This window comes from Lepisma saccharinum, chromosome 16 (assembly GCF_977018435.1).
Source record: "Lepisma saccharinum chromosome 16, izLepSacc3.1, whole genome shotgun sequence".
Lineage (NCBI taxonomy): Eukaryota > Metazoa > Arthropoda > Insecta > Zygentoma > Lepismatidae > Lepisma > Lepisma saccharinum.
The window spans coordinates 19,494,024-19,521,330 of record NC_139244.1 but is presented as its reverse complement, the minus strand read 5'-3'; the positions used below and the strand labels follow the sequence as shown (position 1 = coordinate 19,521,330).

The following is a 27,307-nucleotide window of genomic DNA, read 5'->3' as shown; positions in this document are numbered from 1 at the left end:
CATATTTGGAATCAGAAGGTTTAAGAAAATAAAATATTTGATTGAGATGATAAAAAATGTTGCTTTGAGCTTTGTGGTAATTTTATTTAAAAACAACAATCAGGAGTAGGTACAAACAATTAAACTTTTTCTCTAAGGAATACAAGCAAAAACTGGCAATTAAATTTTGGTACATCGAAACTAATAACCGGGGAAAATGTTTCCCTAGTCGCCATGTTTGGTAATTTTCACTTAATTATTTGGTTTGTTCATACCAATGATCCTTACTTAGTCTGATATACCTAGTAAGTATTCTGCATTAGTAATCAAAACATGTATACCTACAACAAATCACAATAGAACAGAATTTTTGATTCTGGTGAGTCGTTACATTGAAATGGTGCCAATTTAATTAAATTGTTCGGGCAATAGCATTAATGTTTGGATTCTGGGAAACATTTCCTACCCAACATGCTTCTCAAGTTACATCCAGTGACAAAATTATTTTATAGAGGTTAAGTGTAATTTCAAATCTTCCTCATCTTATTCTCCTCTTCTTTTTCTTCCGTGTTGTTGTCAACAGCGACCTTCATGCTCCATTCTTAAGTCTGAAAATGGAAGAAAAAATATTTATGAGTTAACTTATGTAATATCAAGCAATGAATAAATTCTGTAGTATAATTCATGGTTTTAATAACACTGAATGGGTGAAAGTTTTACAAGGTGAGTTTGATATGCATTATTTGGAGTGAAGAGGACTAAAAAAATCGAAAGTAACACCAGCAGTTCCGCTTCTTAGTTTCCAGTTAGAAATACAAACACTTAACGATCTAAATTCAGTGTAAATTTACTATTTAGGCATGCTAAATAAGTATGTTGTTAATACGGAGGCACAAAATTCAAATTTCAGAATTCGGACAAATTTATGCTACAATTCCATTGATCTTCAAAGACTCTCGTTTAACCAATTGCTTCTTATATTTTTAAACTTGATTAGAATATTTGGAGATAAATTGCACGATAACGCGAGCCATTAATTAATTCCATGACAGTGTAAATGGCAAAGAGTAATTTAAAATACGTCTAAAATGAGCTACTAAAGTTAACAACTTCATTTTGAATAACTACTTGAATTGCGAAAATTATGAAAAAAATGAACGTAAGATTAAAACCTTAAATGGCCATCTTTATCAATATTCGTTAGTATCATTCCACGAATGCTTCTTGGCATCTTCATTAACACACCATACGATTTGAAATAATTGTCCATAAGCTAATAAAACGTGAAGGGTCAATTAACACCCCCAACCCCAGTATGACTTCTGCATGACAAAAGAGAGACTGTGATTCGATTCCTAGAGCTGGTGCTCCCATGAATTTATTCCTAGGGAATCCTGCATAAGCAGCTAATAGTACCACCTTCATTACGACCGATATCGAAAAAATGTGGTGGCTCACTGCATCTTTACTTTATCATGACTATTCATTCACCCCTTCTATTCGAGAAACTTAGCAAAACGCCTGGGTTGAAGATATAATTTAATTACTTTAGAATCACCCTGTAGAGCCAGATGCATAACTGTTACCATCACCATGTTTACTTAATTTATTCATATTTTATGCAATGTAAGGTTCAAGAATTTAAATAAAACTTTGAAAGTATTTGACAACTTCTGCACCTGCATCCGTTTCAACTTTACTCTTTAACACGGATGATGCAATAATGCAAGTATCAGTGGACAATTTGCCCGGTAATTATTACGCATTTCATTATACAAAGTACTGTATTGGTAAAGGAACCTCTAGGTATTTAGTTTCATTCGCAATTGTCATTTCAATCATACCAGTTTTGATTTTGGTCCAGATTAGCTTGTTAAGATTTCAGCAAAACTGGTATCTTTAGTAAATTTTAGACAAAATTTCGACGATATTCTGATCTCAAAGTTTGGAAACACTACGTAAAAATGACACGTCTCAGCTTGCTTTGCAGATCTTTTTATCACAGATGTTGCTCCACACAAAAACGTAAATTGAAAACAATTCATATCGATTTGTCTGTTAACTTTCCTTCGTTCTAGAAGCTACAAAGTTATTATTACTAATAACAATAAGCATTGTACACTTGAATCCTTGCATTATCCTTACTGAACTTCAAAAGAATAGAAATGATGACTTGGAAAAATGAATTCATTTTAGTTCCTGGAGCTGCTAATAGGGGGCTGGAAAGACATAAAATCTGAATGTGGGTTGCAAGAAATCAGGTGACCCAGTTTAGGAAGACCGCAGATTGAGTGATAGTTTGAAATTTGTGTTTTTTGTGTCATTGCTGCAATAGGCTGTATGTTTTGTAGTGTTTTATTCGGTGTTAATTAAACCTTTCGTAATCCCGTGTTACTTTTGAGAGAGAAACGATCTTTGAAGAAAAACTAAACTAAAAGTCCTCGTACTTTATAACACCTCAGGATTTACGTTATATCAGACATGTTGGTTTTACAACGGTGAATTTGCGATGCTGGAATCAAGTGTAGAGCACAGAATGCACTGTGACAGGTCATAGGCTATTTGATGTCAAGGTGAAATGCTGAAATGATGAGTACTCGAATATATAACATTACCGAGTATGTAAGTATCTTTGTGTAAGTGCTACTGAGTATACATTTTCAGTGGGAAACGTAAATGAATTTACCTACTTTAAAAAATCTAAGACTAAATGATGATAGACAGTAACTGCGAATGGACTGGACACCCACTAGCGAGGGCATTCATTGTTCAACAGACGCTCCAATTTGTCCCAGGATTCTACGAGAATGTAGTTAAATCTTTCCTGGAAAGTAAATTACATGAAAACGGGATATACAAGGGTTGAAACTTGTCGATTTCTCTGGATAGCGAGAAAACCATACCGAGCGAGCGAAGTAATCATCCATTACAGTCAAGTGGGCAACTTTCCCCTATAATAATTACGTATTTCTCCGTATCATACGTTAGTGAGTTGAATTACCGTGTTTCATGAAGCAGTGTTTCTTGGGGGAGGGGATAGTGTCTCTGGAACCTACGTACGTATAACTAACTCTATGTGCTATAGAGACACCAAGTGTCATAGCTGCTGAAAAGTACTGCGATATGTTCACACATGATCGCACGCGTGTACATATTTATTTATATCGCTAGCGTTAACACGAACGATTATTCGTTTTTATATTCGTCTACGAAAAATTGTACCGATATGAGACTGACTGGCGTAGCTCCAGACATAAAAAACATTGATTACAAACATTGACACCCTCTTTCAACTTTGGATTATATGGCATTTTAAAACATCTGCATATGTACAAACACAACGAATTTGTACGTTTATTCTTTTTAAGTAAATCTGTAAATCTATATGAAACGGGAATTAGTTGGTATCATTTGGCAAAAGAGTGAGGCATTATCGCCGTGCAAACAAGGCGTCCCAGGTTCGATTATATAGTGGCGGACCAAGTGCAGGCCGAATGCTCACCATGGCGTTCTCTGATGTCTTGTGAAACAAACCTATCGAGGGATTTCTTGTCCCTATATTTTTGTCGTAATAGACCGTGTTAAAAATGTAAACATAAACGTTGGTGAGGTCTTGCCCGGTCCCCCCGGAACTTCCGGTTTAGTCCAGTCCCCGTTGTTGCCAGTGCAGATTCACCTGCATACGAAGTAAGAAATGGGCGCTTGTTTTCATCAGTTGTCCTTCTACTATGAAGGAGTGGACGTCTAGAATCCGTCGGATGATCAACTGCAGAGCAGATTATTAAAATATGACGTGTCGTTGTGGCCGCCAGTTGTATAGCATACTACATACAAGTGTCTCATGTACACGCACGACGAACTCAAAACGTACAAAAGTTTAGATATACTCAATTATTTTGTAAATGCAAAAGTGAGGGAAAGATAATTGTATAAAACTAGTGATATTATTATATTATAAAGTAAAGTAAAGCTTAAGTGAATCTTTGCCAACAAATCTGCACAAGTAATGACACATAACAAATGCTAAAGTAAATATATGTGCTTTCAACGTCGCCTTTCCGCCTGAGGGATTTAGGGAAAACCTATGATATGGCATGCCACTTTCACTTGCACGAATATACTTCAAACAACAAGGGAGTTTTCAGAATGAAGCGACAAGCGATATCGGGATTTCGCACAGAAGCATTGGATCTAAAGCAAACCATTCACCAGCCACGCTTGCGCAAATAACAGGGCGGGGAACACAATGCACGGTATTGATAAAACGGCCCAGTCCGAGCGACAAGCGACACCTCCACTTTGTCGTGTCGCTTTAAATCGGAAAGTGTTTTTTTATTTTTGAATGTTGGTTTCCAAGAAACACGTATCGCTGCAGTCTGAAAGCTTCCTTTCGAACCAATTCATCACGAGAAAATACACGTGTCGCTTGGATTGGACTGTTGTTTTGTCAGCAGCATGCATCGTGTCGCCTCGGTCTGTTGTCCTCGAGTAGTTGTATTTGTACTATTATAAACCCGAGAAAGTATGAACCCCCCTCAAACAGATTTGCTTACACTTAAAACAAGCTCAACATGAGCATATGAGCTTTTTGCTCAAGTGTGGAACCCCCTCTAATCCAAGATTTTTGTAAAAATGCCCTCGGGAATTTCTCGGGAAAGTATGACCCCCCTCAGATTAATGAGGCTATACTTATAAAAGGCACTTCTGTGAGATTGTTGTCCATAAATTTGTTAAAAATATGCTCTTCTTGATATTTTTTTGGCCACACTTAAAACTAGGCCAAGATACACATACATACACACATACACACACATATTTATTTCCAGTTTAAGTTTAATTGGACCCTAGGTTCAATCTAATATTAAAACAATGCAATTCTTCTAGAATTGCTCCGTGACTCTCTCATTTCTTACATCATAAACATATGATTTTTCACCTATGAGAATAACACTACATATAGTGTCATCAGGTAATGCCTCATGGAATTCACATATAATTTTAATGTTTGTCCTGTCATTCACCACAACTTGTTTCCTTTTTGAAGTGTTTATTACAAACATGGGTCTCTGTGCCTTGAATTCATCTGGTGTGTAATACATGTCAGTATTGCCAGTAGTAACTCTTTTGAAGGAAGAAAATGCCTCATATAATTTGAGGAAATCATTCTTGGACATGTCTAAATTGTAATTCTCTCTAGGAAAGACCTCATTTCTGCCATTTTTAAGATATATGTTATTGATGTTGCAGCTATCAAATTTACTTGAATTTTTTTCCTGATTATTGTGTCTCCCAGTCTGAAACAATACCACCACAAAATCAGGCATGTCATATTGTATGCTGGAGAATGAATTTGTAGCATCAAACTCATAATATGTACCAGATGCGGGCTTCTGTACACATTGATATGTATAAAATTGCAGAGGAACCTGTGGATTTTTTATTATATCTGCTTTGTATTTAAGAGCATAACTGGCCTCATATTCAACAACAGGGATTCTTACCTCCATAGTCTGAATAATGCATTTGCCTGCATCTGGTAGGGTATTGGGCAGAGCTTCCCCTGCAGGGTTTATTGCACTGTACCTCATCAAAGCATTATTATCATTTGCAGCTCTTCTAAATGTAATTCTTAACCCACCCTTCCACATAATATCTTTGTAATCTGAGAAGAATCCTGGCAATAGGCGCATTGGGAACAGTACAGTGTGGTTCTTAGATAATATCTTATCACCAGCCTCAAATCCACCTATTTTGTAGTATGAAGCCTCGGTTTTGGATAATTTTAATGTGGCCAAAGCTGTGGAGGTAATGCCGGGATAATCCACTCTGTTTATAACAACGCCATGCTTTCTGATCTCAATTTCAGAGAATAGATGCGGCACAAAATTATCTACCAATCTTATATTTGAATTTGCCGGATAATCTGTACCATCGAGCTTTACAACATCAAATTTGATGTATAGATCTGCTCTGTGAGGGTGTATAAATCCATCCCCTACATCAAGATCAACCTCAATCTCTGTGTTGGGTTGATTTAAATTTGCAAATGTCCTCCTGTTTGGGGGGAATGATTGTAGCTCATAACTCTCAATATTTTCCATTTTCTTCTTGTATGTATTTTTATTTAAATGTTAATCTCTATGATTGCAGTTGTTGTGGCTCCAGCAAAATCAACTAATTCTTCTTTTTCATTAGTGACCATCAATTCAATATAATCTATTCTATTATGGCACACAGGAAAATATAATGTTGGGGATGGATTGTAGATGATGGGCTCCATAAATTCAGAATTAGGTTTGAATGTTGCAATGATGCCTGTTTGTTTGTGAGTTCCTATGCCATTTGATTTGGTGATCATACCCTCAGCCACATTACAGTGAATATTCAGAGTTTCTATGGCTAAGAATTTAGGTATATTCATAGCAGTGTGTTTGATGCCTGGTTCAAGTTTTGTGTTGTTCTCAAAGCCTAACAGCTCTCCTATAGTACCCAGATCTACTGTTTCTGTGGCAGATACAATCTCTAGTCTGTGAGTGACAGAATTTTGACTTAACACTACACCTCTGGGTAATTGAGCATTTAGAGTGGACAGATTATACTGCCCTGGAGTGATGACAATTTTTTCATCCCCTACTGCAATTGTGTTGTTGTGGTGTGTAATATTGGGGATCAGGTACATGCCATAAAATGCCCTGAGAGCTATTGTTTTGGGATATACAATGTTATCATGTAATTTGAGTTTCAATATTGAATTTTGGCTGGTGAGATGAAATACCCCCATGATGTTTCAGATACCACAAGGCGTTTTGAAAATCTTCAATTGATGGTTTATTTATTTGAGACATATATCTAAGAACTGATAAACACAAATGTCCACAATTAACATCTCTGAAGTTTTGAACACGGGCATTATTGTAATAAAGATTAGCTGAATTTAGATATTTTATTAAATTTTCAGGTGGAACACCTCCAAATGAATCAAATACAAATGCCTCATTTTTTAAATATTTAAGATAACAAATCCAGTGAGTGCCCTGAGTTTTGTACTCATCCAAATTAACAATGCCACACTCTTTGTTGAGTGGTTGTTCTGGTAAAGAATCAGACATGTACACACCTCTAAAATGTTTGATGCCCAGTGGCTTGATTAAAGCTTCAATATCTTGGTTTGTAAGCGGCTCTTGTTTTTTTTAAACTTATTCATGGCTCTTTTAACACCTTTGCCCTGTTTCTCCATTGCCAGGTTATGGCGCCTCTGCTCATCTAATTCTGCCCTATTTTTCTTGGCATCTATTACTGTTTTTGCTATGGCAGCTGAACCCCCAGCCAAGCTCCCCACAGCCCCGAGAGCAGCTAAGATGGCAGGGATGGTAAATATAAATCCCCCCACATGTGATTTTTTTCTTGATTGCTGTAATTTTTTTTAATTGGGGGGTACTAAGCAACAATTTCATACCATGCCCCTTGGCAATACAAGAATTTTTTTTCTTGCGCTGCTTTTTGGTCAAAAGACTGTCAATAGTTTTAAGAGATTTGAGACCTGCATAAGGTATTTGATACATAACACCCTTGGCCTTCATTGTAGGTTTATTATATACATATTCACAACCCCCACCCCAATTTTTGTTTGGTGCTCATGGCTATGGTGGTTCCCAATGCTGCTATTTTTTCACTCAAAGAAGCATCTTTGCTTACAAATCTGCCAAATGCAGCCTCTTCTAATTTCTTGTCTGCAACATGTCTCTTGTCAAGATCAGAATGTGTGTTGTATGCAATATCATGGTCTCTACAAGCAGCATCTAAAGGATTAACACCAGGATCACCTCTGTTTAATCTATGATCCAGTTTTGTGCCTGGACCACAATATTGATAGCCTGGAATGTGTAGTTCAAATGGCAGCTTGTTTATAATGTCATTAACAAGGCCCCGACCCTCAGAAATATTCCAAAATTTAGGTGGTAGAGTATTAATAATTTTTATGAGATATCCAATCCCCTTAGTGTCATTCACTATAAAATTAGACAATTTTGTGCTTATCATGTCCATAATTCCAACCTTTTCATTGTAAAAATTGTGGTTCCCAGCATTTTCCTCCCCAGCTATTACCAATAGCCTATCTACAAGTTTCCTGACATCATCAACCCACACAAATTCTTTAGGCAGGGTGTTGTATTGTTTGATTCCACTGCCAGTCTTGATTTGTGACCATATGGGCTTGATTAAATTGTTGTATTTTGCCCCACTGCTAGACTTGACTCTTTTTTGTGTGGGATCATTGTTCTGGTATTGAGCATCTGATTTTATTAATATTTCTTTGTAATCCTCATAATCCTGATCTGTATAGCTGCCAGGCCTTTTCCTAGTCATCAGTTCCCACAATCCAGGTGTTCCGAGATACTTAACAAAAGCACCTTTTTCTCCGAGACGAGATTCTGAATATACAATTATATCATCTCCCATAAATGTTACTCTGAAATTGCCAATTCTATGTATGATGCTGCCATCAAGCTCTGTGTCAGCATATAAGCCAAAAACCTCATCTTTATTGTCTTTAGGTGTGGTTAAATATTTTTGAGCAAGAAGACCCAATTCAATAGGATCCTGACTAGCCTCAATTCTTCTAGGAGCAATAGGACTAGGTGTATGAATACTGGAAAGTGGGGTGATTGGATAATCTAATATGTTCCTTGCAGCTACAGGTACAAGCTCTGTGATCAAATTTTGATTTTGCTCTGTAACAGTCTTGATATTTTTACCTAAATTATTAATAGCATCAATTACAGGCTGTTCTGTTTGTTTGTGTTTTTCATAAATTCCACGGTTCTCTGATTTCCATCCCTTAAATCTTTTTACAAGATAATCTCTTAATTTAAGATCATCAATTATTGGCCTTTTCATGTTTATTTATATATGTTTCAATGTCTAGAAAATTGTTAATTTTATTTCTATATTTGCCACTATTGGGTGTTCTTGTCATATCAATTGTGACAAACCCATAACTGTCCTGGTTCCAGCACCTGCTGCAAAACTTAGAAAAATCATTGTAGCTCAGGTCCCCACCCACATATTCATCATGTATGTGTTTGAGGTTGGTATGATCCTGATGAAACACACATATAAAATTGCTGTTGTCTCGGATCAGTTGCTTCGGTATTTTTGAAAAAGTCTGTGCCAGGTAGAAGCAATCAATGTTTTTGTGCCGGCCCTGTGTAAAGAAATTCCTAACCTTGTTTTGATTATCCAATATAATGTCATCAAACACAACAACAGAATTATCGAGACATTCATGAAGTGGCTTCACATCTGGTTCAAAAGTGGCAATATCCAATCCATCATATAGCTTCATCAGCTGTTGATATTTTAATTGTTCCAAGCTCTTAGAGAAGATATACAAGTGCCTGTTTTTCCAGTCTAACCAGTTGGGTGCCAATAAAAAATTATCAACCATTAGTGTAGTTTTACCACAAGCAGATGGCCCAACAATAAGGCACCTAATATTATCAGGGAGCAATTTTCCATTTCTCTTATTTTGTTGTTCAGGTTCTGGCAGCCTTTTTATAACATCCCAGGTGCTCATATTATTATTTTGTTTGCATCGATCCAGCTGTGTTCTGGAAGTCCCAGCCATTTGACAAGTAACTTTTTGCCTTTTCTGCGGATAATTTTTTCTATGAGATATGTGTCAGGCTGTTTAGTTTTGCTGAGCTCTTGTTCATAGAACCTGCCTTTGAGAATTTCTCCTCGGTGATCTTTTATTATATATGTGTTAAGGGTCCCAGGTTTAACCTGAACCACTGTAAATAATTCTGTGCTCCAGTTTCTTGTAAAGCCTCTCTTGAATAAGTGCTTATATTTGCTGATTCTTACTTGATCCCCCACCTTGTATTTGGGTTTTTTTGCTGTTGGCTGATATTTAGGATAATAAACAGTGCTGATCAATTTTTGCTCATCAGATGAAGTTACTTCAGAGGGTTTCATGTTGATTGTGGAATGGACCGAGTTGTTATATTTATGTATAAGTTCTGGAAGAATATTAATCCATTTATAATTACCTTGAAGTGTAAATTGTTTATACATAAGATTTTTTAAGGTTCTGTTGAATCTCTCTACAATTGAGGCTTTGAGATCACTGTAACTCGAGTAATGTTGTATTGCCTGGCTTTTAATAAATTGTTGAAACACTGAATTATAAAATTCTTTGCCATTATCTGTTTGCAAATAGCGCGGGGATCTTCCACTCTGATTGATAATTGTTCTGATGGCTTCTGTAACACATGCCCCAGTCTTGGATTTGAGTGGCACAGCCCAGGCAAATTTTGAAAATGTGTCTATTACAGTGAGAAGATACTTGTAGCCCTTGTTGATTTTGTCTAAGTTTTTCAACTGCCCACTTGCTATTTCAATCAAGTCGCTCTGCCATAAATCATCTATGCCCTTTGTGACTACTGGGAGTCTCTTAAAATTATGTCTGGCTTGTCTGTGTAATTCATCAACAATAATTTCTCTAGACATAATATGTAAACAAGAATATTGCAACTATGGGGTGTTCAGCAGTTGATACTGCAGGATTTTCTAAATATAATTTGTCCCCTATTTGTATTTTAAATTCCAAAGAGCCATCATCTTCAGTATAGGCTGTTTCCAATGTATTGGGATCTGTAAAATCCTCCAATTCTACACTGGTGATTTTCACTTTGTTATCAGCATTTGTTATTGATAAGGTGGGGTAGTGGTGTGCCTGTGGTTGAAGCCAATATTTGATCTTGATTGGTCTCAATGTGCCCCCAACAAAAAACTGGTAATAAAATTGTGCAGGGGACAGCATATATATTTTGCCACCTGGTGTAAATGGAGAATCATATTCTTTGTTGGGGATGCTGTACAATTCAAGAATTACTGTATGTTTAGGATTTTCAATTATGCCTGTTATTTCCTTTTCTGCTGTGAGCAATCTGCTTGTTACAGATTCAAGGTGCTCATTGATGGTTCTTACAATCTCATCGTGCCCAGGCTTGATTCTTATGTCAACAGCAAGTTTTTTGTATTGTTGCACAATCTCTTGGAGCTGGGTGGCAAAAACAGACAGAGCATTTGCTTGATTGGATTCCATGGTCCCTAGCTGTTGCTTGATATTAGCTACAATTTGTTGCAAATTTTCAACAACTGCCAATTTTGAATTTTGAGCTGTAAGATCATGGACCTGCCTTCTGATATCCTCAAACAGGGCATGCAATTCATTAATATGTTGATTTGTTGGTAGAGTGGCCACTGTCTGGGTGAGATGTTTGATCTCTGCTTGGATATTCTTGATATCTTCTGATTTCAATATCCTATTCACTGCCCTCTTAATATTTTTAAGTTCCTGTGATGTAGGAAGATTTGATACTGTATTTTGCAAAAATTCAAGTGCCAATTTCACATTGTGTAATTCAGAAGCATCAGCCACATTTTGCATAGCATTTTGGAGCAGGGCTATATCTGCCTGAGTGGGTGTGGATTGTTGTAAAATTTCAAGTTTTGTTTGGATATCATCTATCAAGTGATGAAAATGAGACAGTTCAGATTCAGTGTTGAGGTTTTCAAGCTTTGTGATTTGTTGCTGGACACTGATGAGGGTATCTACAATCCCGGGCAATCGGGATTCTAGTACATTTGCCAAATCACTTTGCACTGCTGCTATTGTACCTTCAAGATGAGTTATGGAACTTTGAATTTTTCCAAAATATTCATATGTTTCAAGTTGCAGCTTAATATTTGCAACACTCCGAGTTATTGCATTCAAAGCATCAGAAGATGGCAAATTGTTCATAAAATTTTCAAGTGTCTCAATTTTTTCTTTAACCTCGGCTATGGCATTGTTCAGAGGGTCCAGATTAGGTATTTGGAGTGAATGAATCTGTTCCTTTAGAGTGGAAATCACTAGATCAAAATCTTCTTGTGATTTTATGCTTTTGACAATTGTTTGGAGTTGTGTCTGGACATTATTTATTTGCTCTTCCAATTTCTGTTTCAATTGCTCAGAATTGGTGGCCTGGGTCTTAAATTTGGCTTGAAGAGCTGCTACAGCTTCTTCCAAACTTTGAAAATTATCCAATGTGGCCAAATCAGTATATTTCTGAAGCAATAATTTGAGTTCAGAATCAATTTTAAGAAGAGGGTCCATGCATTGTGATTGTAAATTTGTAATTTCTAATTGAATACTGGCATTGAGTGTTGTTTGTAAAGCTTGTAAATCACTTCTTAATTTCTTGACTCTGACATCAAGCATCAGAATCTCATCACTGTGATCTTCATGTCTTGTATGGCCAAATATATCATTAGGCATTTTGTTTAGTAGTTATTTATTATAGAATATTTGATTCTTAATTCTATAAAAAAGGGTATAAGCTTATCATAAGATCCAGGGACCTCAATATATAAGCAGTCACCAGCAGAGACAGTATAAACAGTGCCAGAAACCATGTTTGAGTGCTTAATTCTGTAAATATTTCTCCCTACTGAAATCTTGACATCACCCTCAGGGGTTGTAATAAATTGCAATTGCCCACCTACAGGTAATTGGTAATGATTTAAATTATTGTTAAATATGTACAATATTTTGCCTGTCTCATCATCAACATCTGTAAATATGCTGTTCAGATGAATAATTAACAAGCCACTCAGTTTAGATATCATATCAGAAGAGGGTTGTGGTGTTGGCAGGTCCATAATACCTTGTTTTTTAAACCCAAATAAGTTCATAGGCATGTTTATTTATTTCAAATCATGCTCTGTGCTTGTGCATTGTTTGCCATTTTTCAAATCACAATGCCCCCATGGTAAAGTATGTATGCCACATGATAAAATGCATCTCTTATCATCATGTGGGTCCAGAGCCACTTTTCTTACAACATTTGAAGTCAATAAGTGATCCACACTCTGAATTCTGGATTCTGATGTTTTGATTGTGCTACATGATTTGAGGCAATTTTTGTAATCCTCAAAGCCAAGCTCTTTTTCCACAGTTACTCTGCCAATGCCCTTGGCTTTTTTGACAACAGCATTACATGTTTTAAAACTATACATCTTGGCACTTAACCCAGCAAATTCCACAATAACATCACCAAGTGTCTCATCTTTTAACTTGCCAGGCACTTTTTTGTTGTGGTGTTGTTGAATCTCTTTATGTTCACTGGTATCAAAATATTGAAACAATTCAGGCTGTGCCATATCTTGATAAACATTTTCTGTTTTAATATCAAGAATAAAACTATCCGTGTCCATGTACATCAATTTTATATTATCACCATAAAAAGGTTTCAACACATCATAATACAATGTTAACATATGTGATTTGGCCAATTCCAATATTGCAGCCCCTACATAAATAGGTTTATCAAACTTAATCTTTGTTTTTTTCATGTTGAAAAGTGCCATATTTTCATCATAAATTCTTCTGTAATTGAAATTAGGCTTTGCAACCAATTTTTTGCTCAGGCTGGGGTCAGTTATTATTTTAACATCGGTATGTTTTCTGACATTTTCAATTGTTTTGCCATATACAGAATTTACCATCAATTTAAACAAGGCCTTATCAAATTGGCTCTTTGCAGATGTTCGAAGCTCTGTATTTGTATCAATGTATGGTTTCAACCATTTTGAGTGCCTAAACCTCAAAACTTTTCTAACTTTGGTTACTTGAACACCATGTTTCATCAGGAACTGGAGGTTCTTGTAATATATGACATAGCCCTGTTTTGACCCCAGTGTCATCATGAGCTTCTTCTGTTTAGAGCCAGGTGAGCACTGAACCTCAGGAATTGGGGGCAGATCAGAAAATTTGTTATGTAAATGATCTGGAATTATCAGATCAACCTCTAAGAAGAGGCCACATTCACGGTCATCAAAGTTCTGAAAATCCTCAATATTGAAATCTTCATCCCATTCAAGCCCTGCATATGGCAGTTTTTGCATCATGGCATGACCATAGAGGCTGTTTGCATCTACATACACTATATAATTTGATGGCCGTGCTGGATCATAATCAGGCATATATTTGTTATTTGCTCTGGCATATCTCTGAGAACATTGCACCATCCCCCCTCTTATACCTTGCTCCATAAACAAGTACATATTTTGATCTGGGATCAAATCCAATGGCTTTTTGGTGTTTAAAAACATTGCAGCCCATGCTAGGCCCGGGGCACTGTAAAAATACACTGGATCCAGTCCATAATTTTGCATAGAAGATTTTCTGAATGCCTGCATTATATCAGCTAAGAGGGTCACATCAAGTTTCAAATATGCCATGTGATAATCACCAAATGTCCGGCATTTTAAATTGTTAAACATCAATTGGGCATGGTGATAATCTTCATCTGTGATTCCAGATCCTCTGATTTTGCTGTAAAACTCTTCTTGTGGTGGCAAAGAACATTCATCAAATTTAGAAAAATCTGTAACATAATCATATGGATATACACCCTTCCGCCTAATTAATTTCAGGTCCTGATTTGGAAACAATGCACGTGTGATTTTGAATTGATCATCAGATAATTGAGAGGCCAGTGTAGCCAGGCTAGCCGATAAAATTCTGTAAGAATCAAGAAATCTCATGTGAATAGGAACACCATTAACTTTAATTATTTTGCTAATAGATATATATTTCTCATCATTTTCAGCTAAAATATTTAACTTCTGCTTGTCAAACCCCTCGTATCTGATCAGATGATGAAAATCATAATTGGATGCTCCATGGCAAAATATGGGGACAAATCTTGGTCTCTTGATCTTAATATTACAGCTATTACACAGGGCCATTTTGAATTTACCATCTGTATGAGAATGGTGTTTCACCTTGATATTTGTATCTGAAAATTCAGAATCACATACCGGGCATTTTTCTGCATTGTTGAAATCTTCAATCTGTTTCTCTGTTAAAGGCAACATGGGTTTTGATTTTAATAAAATATTAGATGCTATGTCACGGCACTCATTTTCTATTCTATGTGCAAATATTTTGATGGCATCTGGCCCCATGTATGAATATTCTTTACTAACAACACCATCCTGTACAACCACATAACAAAAGCTGGAAGGTTCATGTAACTGGTATGGTGTAATTGAAGATTCTTCAGGATCTGGATTGCAGGATGCAAGAGATTTGAGGATTGATTCAAAATCACTGGCAATATATGCTGGGTGTTCCAACAAGGCTTCAAACTTTTTGAATTTGCAATTCTCACTTGGCATTGGCATCACCATATGAACAGGTTTATGATTGCCACATTATTTCAGATGCTCAATTAACTTGTTTTTTGCAATTTCTGCATTCACTTTACAAACCCCATTTACCATTTTCCTGCCATCAAATACACATAAACATCTTCTGCACAACTTAAATATTATATTAGATTTGTCTAGTTGTGTTCTCACTAAAACTTCAAGATTATGTATCAGAGTGTAATGATATGTGCCATCCCCTTCAATTAAGAGCAAATCAATTGGAATAGCAGATTCATCATCAATTGTACTGATTCTGAGAGGTTCTATCGGGCAATTGCCAGTGGAGCAAATAAATACATTAATAGATAATTGTTTATTATTGATATTCCTGGCCCTTTTTTCAAATTTATCAATATTCTGTACAGACATTGGATATTCTAAACCCTCCATTGCATCGTCAAAATCATGTTCATGTTGTTTGTAATAATTTATTCTCTCAGGATGCCTTGAAACTGGATACAAAGCAGCTAATATACACCACAAAAAGCATTTCAGGTCGGTATTTTCTATATTAACCACGGCTCTTCTGTTTTTAATATTATCAGGTAATGGCAAATATGTAGAACCTTGTAATGGGCTGAATTCAGAAATATTAACATATAACCTGTGTGAAGAACCGCATAGGCTCCATCCAGACTCTTTTGCTGCAAATTCAGAGTGTTTAATGTTCAATTGATCTATCAACCTGCTTATTATTTTGTCTGAATTTGCATTTGAATATACCGGTACAGTTTCTGTTATGTGGGGCTGTGTAAATTTTGTGCCATTTGGCTTCTTATATTGTGTATACAATTTGAGGGACAGCTTATAAGAGCCATTTTGTGCATTTAGAATTGCCTGCACATCAGGATTTACACTGTTCAAAAAATTGTTAATACCGCATCTTGGCTCTGATACAAACCGATAATCTCTTAATTGGCTATTAAAACTGCTATGGATAGGTTCATAGCGTGGCTACTTTGCTGCTCTGGCATTAACAGGTGCTTCATGCTTTCTTTTCAGACCAGATGTAGATGCTTGTGGGGGCAATGTTGATGACTGTGCAGAACAAGTATTTTTATGTGTATATGTGAAATATTCCATGCTGTATTTTCTATTGCATTTGGGGCAAATTTTTGTGGGAGTTCTGTATTTGTCCGGGTTACAAATCTTTTGGTGCTTGGCCCAATTAAGGCTGGATATATTCTTATTGCATTGATTACAATATTTTTGATTCGGCATTTTTCTTGTTGTTTATTATATACAATTTCCTGGGATTCAAATCAAAACTTTATACTGAATAAAAAATATCAGTTGGGTTCAGCACTGTGCTTTGTGTGTGTGTATATATATATGTATGTGTGTGTGTTAATATTTTTGGCTTTGGTATTTATATAAAATTTCCTGGGTTTTAAATCTAATCTCTATGCTTAATCAGTTGGGTTCAGTGCAGACAAAAAAACTGCATAGCTCTATGTCAATTAGTTCTTGAGATATTGTATTTAGGAACCACTTTGGCCCCCCTGCCAAAAATTGGCTTTTATTGCATCAGTGTATATTGTTTCTATGATCAAAATTCTATGCTTAATAAAAAATATCAGTTGGGTTCAGTACAGACAAAAAAACTGCATAGCTCTATGTCAATTAGTTCTTGAGATATTAATTATTTTGTATTTAGGAACCACTTTGGGCTTTTCTCCCCCCCCTTCCCCCCCCTCTTTTTGCCAAAAATTGGCTTTTATTGTATCAATATATATTGTTTCTATGACCTTACTTGGGTTATTCCGCCAAATTATATGCTTCAATTCTCCTATACTTTGGTGGAGCCTGTTCAGGTTCTGCCCCCCACTTGTGGGTTCCACTGCCGATCCAGCAATGGTGAAGAATCTGCACTGTGCCCTGGCTTATATAGATTTACAGAGCCAATAGGAGCCCTGCTTATTTAAACCAATCAGAAAACACCACATCATCACATTATGTCATAAGCATTTAATCAATTAATATTGCACAACATAATGCAATAGAACTGGACTGGGAAGTAAATATGTATGGATGTGGGTAGGTGGGGGTGGGGGTGTGTGGGTGGGGGTGTGTGGGGGTGTGTGGGGGTGGGGGTGTGTGGGGGTGGGGGTGCATCTTGACTTAGTTTTAAGTGCTGTGTTCAAAATAAAAATATAGTGGCTAGTAGCTATATCCAAGCCCTATTATAATTTTTGTTTCTCTATTCTGTCACTAATTTTGATCCTAGGATAATTATATTTATGGGGGTGATTCTGCATAGCTGGAGTATTTTCTCCTGTGCGTACCTCCCATTTTTCTGCTAGGTGTACATGCAATCAACACGCAGCGCCATGCCCCGGGACTCTCCGGAACTGCTAATAAAACTGCAGGAGCTGCTCCAAGTATTGATCGGATCGCACGGTGCAGAACTTGCCCAAAATATTGATTAGCTCTACGATACAGAAACTGCCCCAGCCCGCACGGTGCAGGAATTGCCCAAAGTATTGATCTTATGTCCCTGCTCCATCCCACAGCGCCACGGGAATTGGAGGAACTACAGCCCCAAACATTGATCCGAGGTGCTTGCAGCGATCCGATGCTCACAGCGCCACGGGAATTGGAGGAACTAATGTATTGATTCTGCCTCGCTGCTCCATCCCACAGCGCCACGGGAATTGGAGGAACTAATGTATTGCCTGCAGTCTTGAGAATCAATATATTGATTCTCCCCGGTACTAGGGCATTGAGACTCTCTGGTATTAATATAAGCTCTAAAACAAAGCTGTGTTTTCAGACTTGTGGCTCATATACAAACATCTGCTTGGCCCCCTGAACAACATACTCAAATTTTGGAAAAAATCGATAATTTTGTTTCTTTGATATCTTCGGAACCATATGTCCTAGAGACATGGGGTTTGTTGCATTGGCCTGGGCATGAAGAGATGCAACTTTTTGATCTCTATAAATTTTTCAAAATATCTTGTTGTTCTCTAGATCTTGAATAACTTGCCTATTTTTCAAGATAGAAGCATGGGGGTTGCATATTTGAAATCTAGAGGCTGTTTAGAAGTTTTGTTAAAAAATCGATAATTTCTTTAAATTTGAGATTTTTCAGAAACTATCAATACTGGAGACTTGAAATTTTGTAGACATATTCTAGGCATAATTCTCTATATTTTATGTCTCTATAATTTTCCTGATATATGCAATATTTAAGCTGCAAATCTCTGATTTATATCTGTTCTATAAATAGAATTTTCTGAAAAGTGCAATATTAACAAAGTTGTTAATATCTTCGGAACCATGAATGCTAGAGACATGGGGCTTGGTGATTTCTCATGGGCATTTCAAGATGCAACTTTTTGATCTCTATAATTTTTCAAAAATCTCTTGCCATTCTCTAGATCTTGAATAACTTGCCTATTTTTCTTGAATAACTCGCCTATATCATACAATATCATGAAGAGCATATTTTTAACAAATTTATGGACAACAATCTCACAGAAGTGCCTTTTATAAGTATAGCCTCATCAATCTGAGGGGGGTCATACTTTCCCGAGAAATTCCCGAGGGCATTTTTACAAAAATCTTGGATTAGAGGGGGTTCCACACTTGAGCAAAAAGCTCATATGCTCATGTTGAGCTTGTTTTAAGTGTAAGCAAATCTGTTTGAGGGGGGTTCATACTTTCTCGGGTTTATAATAGTACAAATACAACTACTTACTCGTATGCAAGGTGAATTGTTTCCTTTAGAGTAAAGGGGCTGTTGCTTGTCGCTTCGGGGTGTAATCTCCGTGCCACTTAAAAGTGAATCCTCAGTGATCAATGAAATTTTTCGAACCGAAGCGACACAACAAGCTGCACTTGTGGCTCAGATTCCCAATGGCGTGTATTGTGCCGCCTGAGACTTGATTTCGCGTGAGCGGTAAATGCTTATTTATAGACTAAATGGGCCTGTGTCGCTTGTCACTTCGGTAAGAACCACTGCTGTCGCGTGTCGCTTCGGTTTAAAACCTCACTAAGAGGCGTGCTTTTCACCACAACACAATACGCAGATAAACGATCAACATGCTTAACAAAATGCAAGTCGTACAAATACTTTCCGGGTACCAATCCTTTCTTCGTTCTGCTTTTATCAACAGGTTTCGTCTCTCTACGTCCTTCGGAAACCTACGAAGTGATACTTGACTCAATAAATTTGTTCCCGATCGAACTGTGAAACCATATCCTACACAGTTGATACCCTATTTCCTTGTAAAAGAATCTCCACCTTGCTCTTTCATATTAACGTCCATAGCACCTTAAGCGTAACCGGATGTTCGAGGGGGACCAGACGAGTGCGCATGCTCCTCAGTAGCTCTGCCTTTAACACCATCTATACCAACAGTTTTAACGTTACGGTGAATTTTATGTCACAGACTTAGTGATAAATCGTAAAATATCCCGTAGCTCAAAATTTAGTTTGATTTCTATAACAGCATATCATTTATCAGTGTGACTGGGAAAGCTCAATTTGCATTCTGGAAGGTGTGGGGGGGGGGGGGGCTATTAATATGTTATAAGGTAGGTGAACCAAAGATGGCCCTAGTTAGCTTCTATGGCAATTTACAAATCTTTAATGAGAGATAAATTTATGAGATTAAAGGAAATATCTCCTATAACTAGTTAACAACGTGTATGAAATGGACATTTTGTAACACTGCTTGTAACCAAAAAAAAAAAAGAAAAAGAATTACAAAACAGTCACATATTTTCCAAAGGTGGCCCAAGGCTTATAGTTGGCTTAGAAAATGATGCTTGTGCTCAAGAAAACATTTATTCATGTTTATTCACATTTCTACATCTTATTAGAGAAAATTGTTGGTGTCAAGCGTTTGATTGTTGACATGCATTATAGACAGTAACGACGAATTGCCGACCTCCATGGAGGAGTGGTCTGCACAGTCCCTACGACGCCTGGGGTTCCACAATAACTTAACCTTAACTGGTAGCCCGGGACAGTTCGTTTTCTGCATGGTGCACCTGAAGGGGACTGGGTAGATTACAGTGCCATTTGTTAGCTGTGTTAAATATTAATATGATTTTCGTAATGTGGGCTACCTTTGGTTCACCTACCTTACTTGTTAAGATTAGACAACAGCGTTATTTCATCTATAATAATTTGACGGGACTATTTGTATTTTGGTTAATTTACGTCGCGGTAATTTCTCTCTTGGATAATCGTGTTAAATGCACTCCTTATATAAAGTGAGCACTAAATACTTGCTACGTGAGAAACATGTTTTTTATTCGCCCATCGGTTTTTGTCCGTGCCTCACTACCATGACAAAAGATCCCTGTTTTTGGCATCTAATTCCAGCTTGGGTGTCCATATTTCACCAATTAATCAATCATTCTCATCGTAGATATGTTGAAAGGTGACGTAAAATAGTCTAAATAGGCGTTTGTATATTTACTCAGATTTACATTGTTGTAAATAATAATATAAACTTGAACATGTAGTATGTAGAACATGTTTGCTTTGTTCTGCCTGTTTTTTAATGCTTCCTTTCCAAATATTTACCACAGCGAACAAAAAATTAAATATGCATCTTAAAGATCACCTGCGTTTGTTTACATGAACGTGGTTAAAATAAAAACATGGCCGCTCGGTCCCATAATGCAACGCCCTGTATGCAGTGGTTAATAAAATATGAACAAATAACCTAAAATAGTAATTATATTCAACTATGGAATCAAACTCAATCAATTTTATGGTGACAACACTATAACAATGATGAATAGATTCTCTCGGGCTATCGACCAGGTGCGTTTGACTATAGTAATGTCCCAAACGAAACATTTCTGAAACCGACAACAGATGGACGCAGTTAAAATATAATTTTAATTTCCATTTTATAAGCAACCGAATGATAAAAAATACAACCATAAAAATGACAATGTAACAAGCGATTATGAGCTTTGAAAAATTTATCAATTAATTAAGAACACCCTACAACTGTAGAGAAGAAATGGTATTTACACAGTTTTCCCCAAGTATAACATGGAGATGTTCCTATATTTAGCCTTCGTTACGCTTAATTGACAGGAAGACCCTAATTATTCCAAGTGTATGTAGTCATTTTCCTGCTTGCAAATTGTAATTGTTACACCCCATAATAAAATTAACATATCCCGCTTTATTTTCCTTGTATGACATTTTCGCATATGAGATGGTGTTGTTTCCACTTATGGCATATTTTAGAGCATGCCTACCCCTGATACACTACAGGGGCCTTTGAGATGTAAAATTAGATTTTGAATTTCGTGGAAAATGTTTTAAATCCACATCACCTACTAATGCAGACTGGATCCTCAGTTCAAAGTGGAGCTAGAACTAATGAAATATGCCTCAACGAGAAATGCAACTCGGAGACAGTTTATTTGATTACGCGTACAAGAACTTACAAACATCTGAATTTCTACTGTAGATGTACAACAGTTGCAACTTAAAACTATTAGACTATTAGAATAACCTTAGAGCCGCGGTGGTCTAGTCGGTAAGGCGTCTGACTGCTACACGAGAGACCCAGGTTCGATTCCCGGGGTGAGTGATCTAAGGCTTTGGGGCTCACCCAGCCTCTAATCAATGGGTACCTGGGGGTTAAAGGCGTCCGGAGCGTGGTGATCACCTCCAAAATGGCCGAATTTGAGAATGTGTTGGGCCCTACTCCAACATCCCCTAAATGTGCCTTCATGGTACTGTGCTGTACTGACGAGGAGTTTTACCTTTACCTATAATAACCAAAACATTACATGCGTTAAGATGTAGCAAGTACAACTGTTGATAAATTCAAGCCAATAAAAACGGAAACCGGTTTCAATTATCAACACAATCAGCATCCCTCCTGAAATTTTTGTTGGGGACATTTTTTTAGGACAAATTTGTTGGTGGGGGGACAATCCCCCAATTGTATTTTGAAGTAAAAAATAAAAACGCCATATCTTACTTTAATTCAAATATGTGTTCTTTTTCTCTGCTTTACTGAGAAGTTGTGAGTCTACCTAGCACAATGTTATTGTCCAGCAAAAAAAATATTGCTACAACACGTCATAAAAATAAGTACTACAAAATATAGTCCGAAAATTCAATTTTCACGAACCGATATTTTGAGGCCCGAAAATAAGAATAAATAATCCATTTGAAGAGAAATTTCTCTGGCAGTTTAATTCCCCATTTAGTTGTTTAGAGAAGTGTTCATGTTTTATTCTCTTACAGGAAAGTGAAAATTTCTGTTTTTGCCAACTTTTTTGGCATTCTGGATCACTGTACGCTCCAGCGAATGGGATATAGCAAGCGGTGTTGGAAATACTGTAAATCTGAACATAACGTAACAACCAATTCAGGTACGATTTGCATTCATATCATATCTTGTGGATTATAAACCTCTTTTCGAGCAAGGCCTCATCTCCAGGAAAGTATCAACTCGGGGCAAGCCCCGGCACCTAGCGACCTGTTGGGTGAGATGAGTCAAACCTTTTCCTGCTCCCACAAAAATAGGCAATAGTTAGGCTGGAGAGTTCAATGAACAAACCGATCTCTGCACCATATATACACATATATCAGGGGGTGCTCGTTCGGCGGCGCAGATCGTATGCGCAGTTGTCCGTGGATGAATTACGTCATCGTCGAAACGCTCGGCACGGAAAAGGCTGGTTCCTTATGCAAATATTGAGATATTTGGCAACGAATATCTTCTGAAATATAGTATCAGGGGAAAAGTTACAACTTTTACTGTTAAGATTCATTCTTTCTAATCAATTTATCACAAAGTTGATTCAAATGTGTAAAATGTTTTTCAAGAAATCGTGTTACGAAGGAACCCCTGTTTTGTTCTCTCCAGGCTTCCAATATAAGGGAGTTTTAACTTAAGCGCGTTGGATTTTTTTTTGCTGTATGTTTTGAAATAAGATTATTTTGTTCTTTTCAACTGAAATCATGCCTAAATGCTATGGAAAGCTGTGAAAACTATTACCAGAAAACTAACGGAAGAAATCTAAAATATCACAGCTTGATTGATATAAAAAATGCGGGATTGCCCATTTTTGTGAAAAAGGCATTGTGCGAGATCTAATAGGAGAACATTTTAATATTGTATATAAAAGTAAGGGTGTAATAAACGTGACTGCTTCCCGTAAAATATCACTGCACTCTCTACGTTTCTCTTCTGTCTTTTCTTGGGCGCCGTCAATAGCTTCAACACGTTGTTTTTATATCTATATTTGTCACATTTGCTTAAATTAGTATTCTGCTCGTTCCGCCACCTGAACGCAGCAGCTAGGGCTCAAAGGACAGTGCAGTTACACCGGAAGAAGGGTCGGAAATGGCAGGCTTCAGAAGTTAACTCATCCAAATTAAATTAAACAGGTATGTGCTCTCTCTAAATTTAAATCATAGTTCACAAATAATTTGATTAAAAGTTTTAAAAGTATCTGTTTTATTTAATAGCGTAATAATTGGTGCATTCTTTTCCAGCATAGCTATAGGCAGTGACCACACTACAGGGGGGGGCAGGAACGCCCCCCTATTCTCGTTCGACAATTTCTCTCTCTCTCTCTTATCTGCCCCCAGTAAAACGACAAAAATAAATAAATGAATGAATGCTCTTTTAGCCAATATATGCATTATTGTGTCGTATGTAACGGAATAATAAACATGATTGCCCCGGGAAAATATGATTTACCCCTCCATCTTTACTATTGCGCCGTCACTAGCTACAACATATTTTGATTTCTATTGTTCCCACATATTTATTTTAATTTTAGTATTGTGAATCATATTCCACTGTGTTACATCACGTAGCCACACACCCCCCCCCCCCACACACGTACGATTTCAGTTGTAAGTTTTAGACTAAGCTTGTCAAATGTCCACTTATGTCCTTGTATTCTTGAGCCATTTTAAAAGAAAAAAACATTTCACCCCTTCTTCTGGACTATTTCATTGCAATGTTTTCCCACTGGAAGCCCCTTTGCAGATCGAGATCCGATAGCCTTCCCAAGCCACCGTCTCCTCCAAATAGTCTCTTGGCCTCAGGAAAGAAAAATATATGTATTTCTACGAAATATTAATTTGACTTGGCAGTTTCTTTTTTCGAACAGGAATAAGTTTTAAATTTTAATAGCTTATAAATTTACACCAGCAATTTTGAGTAAAGGTTTTGAGTAACCCTAAAAGTACATTTAGAGACTGCAAGGTCAACTCTTGATATTTCAGATATATTAATAATTTTTTTCATCACAACGTCTTGTAATAATTATTTGTTACTTCAATAACCTCCTCGCAAATGTTTCTCGCATACTAAAACATAGATGCCATTTTCGTTTTTTTTCCTTGTAATGCTAACCTCCGTGGCGAAGTGGTTAGCACAACGCTTTACGATGCCAAGGGCCCCCAGGTTCGAATCCCCGCCAGGGCATGGGGCTACTTTCCTTTCTTCAATTTCATCATATCATCACGCATCCTCATCTTTGCGATTAGCCATATGTGACAGATAAGCGAAGTAAAATAAACTAAGTTTATTAATAAATTATTTTTTAAAACTCTTTAATTCTTCTTTAGCATGCCACGTTTTTGTTAAAATTATATTACGATTTGTAAAATGACGAAATTCTAAAGGAGAACACGCAACTTTCTTTGTAGCGCATCGGTCAGAAAGTTTCAGGAATATGCATTTTCAAAATACATTTTTTCACATGTACTTTGCCCCCTTTTAAAAGTAGCGCGTTTTCAATTATGTTACTATTCATTAAAAGGATGCCTCAATACCATCTTGGAGGATGACAATTATTATTTTCCCCCTCCTAAAAGTAATAACATGCTTTAGCTCTCTGAATCTCCCATATAAATGCTAGGGGCCGTCTGCTTCAGCCGAGCTCACTGCTTCTCCGGTGACGTCACGTTTTCGTGCAAGATCGGCAATCTTCGGATGGCTTTACCTAATCTCTATGTACCTTGCACATATATATCTTGTGGCGCTGTGTTCACACTATACAAATTGTTCCTTATACACAGTTTGGGAGAATTTTGCTCTGTTGCAAATTAATCGAACAAGCTGAATTCCAGAGAAACATTTTCGACGTATATTTCAGAGAACGTAAAAACAGTAAACAAATTTTTACCCCGTTGCTTACCTGCGCGGCCATTTTTAGCTTCACATTGAAGAAGGCATTTGTTTGAGTAAGTGACGCCATCTGTTCCACACACTGGATCTAGGATACGTGGACAAGGGCATGCAGCTTTAGCAGGTGAAGGTCCTGCATTGCTTGACGCAACTGAAACCAGCACTATGATGACTAAGAAAGATAGCGTAGACAGCCTCATTTTGCTGAAATAAGACAATATATAATATAGTAAGGCTGTTCAAAGTACAGAAAGCACAAAATACAAAACCCTAGCGTGAGGGTACTTATATTTGGAAGTGGGTATAGTAATTCCTAAACCCTTCGGTTCATCAACATCAACTTATACACCTTATACCACCACAAAATAATTTGACAGATGTAACAGGGTGTCTACCAGTGAAGTATGTCAAGAAATCAAGAGGCAGGTCAAGACACAGTCAAGAAATTATGCTTGTGGTAAAGAATTTTGCTATTTTTTTTAACAGTATAGTAAATTTACATTGTTATATACCTGTACTGAGATTTAATAAAGTTGAATATTTGGAAATCCAAAAATGTTTGGGTTGTGGTTAAGATTTTTCACTTTCTTTTTTGAGAATTACATTCTTGTATGCGTGAAGTTTTGTTAAAAATCTAATATATAAAAATGGATGTGTGTGTGGGTGTATGTATGTGTGTTTGTTCCAGCATAACTCTCGAACGCCTGGAGCGATTTCAACCAAACTTTGTACGCGATTCACTTGCAATCTCGAAAGAAATACTGTGGCGATATGACACCCCCGGCACCCCTATGGGTGGGGGTGGGAGGGGTGACATGCAAAAATAATCGAAAACGACCGATATTAGTGTGGAATCCATATTTTTCGGGATCGCCGAGATGAATAGTGACACTCCCAATGCCATTCAACTCCAAGACACCCCTGGCGGGTGGGGGTGGGTAGGGGGTGACATGTAAAACGACCAATATTAGTGTGGAATCAATAGTTTTCGAGGTCGCTAAGATGAATAGTGACACTCCCAATGCCATTCAACTCCAAGACACCCCTGGCACTCCTAGGGGTGGGGGTGGGAAGGGGGTGACAGGTAAAACGATTGATATTAGTGTGGAATCCATTGTTTTTGTGGCCGCTGAGATAAATAGTAACACTCCTAATGCCGTTCAACTCCAAGTTCATTTTACACAATAGTTAGAATTCATTATATTCCTGTCTAATAGAAGATTGGGATAAATAAATATCTGGGCAACGCCGGGTAATCAGTTAGTATTAAATAAAATAATGTGGCCATCCCCCATTCAGGATGAAGTCTGAAGCGTCCATTTTTACATGCATTAATAACTAAAGCAAGTCTAAATCTCTTGTTAAAGTACAGATTCAGTTTTCATCTTAACTGGCCTTTTGGTAGGAGTTTTTCATTGAATAAAAATATCTATTTTGTAAATTTCCAAAATACCTAAGTAGGGGGCGATTAAATAAATGTTAAGGAAGGGGAAAAAAGGTCAAGAAAAAAAGGGAGAAAGGTTAAGAAAGGAAATTTAGGTCAGGAAAAGGTCATGAAAAATAAAAAAAATGAATTTGTTATTTTGGTAGACACCCTGTGTAAGAAGCTGCCTGCAATTGACAGAATCTCGTTGTAGAAAATAAAAAGAATACAACCTACCGTAATTCTATTACATGTATTTGTGTATGCACAGAAATGCAAATAGCTATAACTGCCAATGTACCATTTTTTACCCTTCTCTGATATTAATTCCTCTGTTACTATATACTGTATAGATCCTAATTTTTCTAATTAGCAACAACAAATTCCTTAAATATTGAATAAGTATGTTCTACTCACGTCTTGGGTAGTAAATCTTGTGACTTCTCTAACAGCTCTTCCAAACCCTAATTGCGCCTCTTGACCAGATGTGCTAAGGTAA

At 36.9% G+C, this 27,307-nt stretch overlaps 1 protein-coding gene across 1 annotated transcript; it reads right to left on the bottom strand.

The window, feature by feature from the left end:
* Positions 1–42: 42 nt before the first annotated feature.
* On the bottom strand, positions 43–27,307 carry LOC146000314 (serine protease inhibitor Kazal-type 1-like). Its single transcript, XM_083137822.1, has 3 exons — positions 27,226–27,307; positions 25,396–25,589; positions 43–587 (listed from the first exon to the last, which is right to left on the bottom strand). The coding sequence occupies exons 2-3, from the start codon at positions 25,583–25,585 to the stop codon at positions 556–558; spliced, it is 222 nt and encodes a 73-aa protein (XP_082993948.1). The 5' UTR covers positions 25,586–25,589; positions 27,226–27,307; the 3' UTR covers positions 43–555.

Excerpts from the sequence above, each read along its gene's own strand:
- LOC146000314 (XM_083137822.1), bottom strand. The coding sequence starts at position 25,585 with ATGAGGCTGTCTACGCTATCTTTCTTAGTCATCATAGTGCTGGTTTCA. Across the intron at positions 588-25,395 it reads AGCTAAAAATGGCCGCGCAG|ACTTAAGAATGGAGCATGAA; the intron begins GTAAGCAACGGG and ends TTCCATTTTCAG.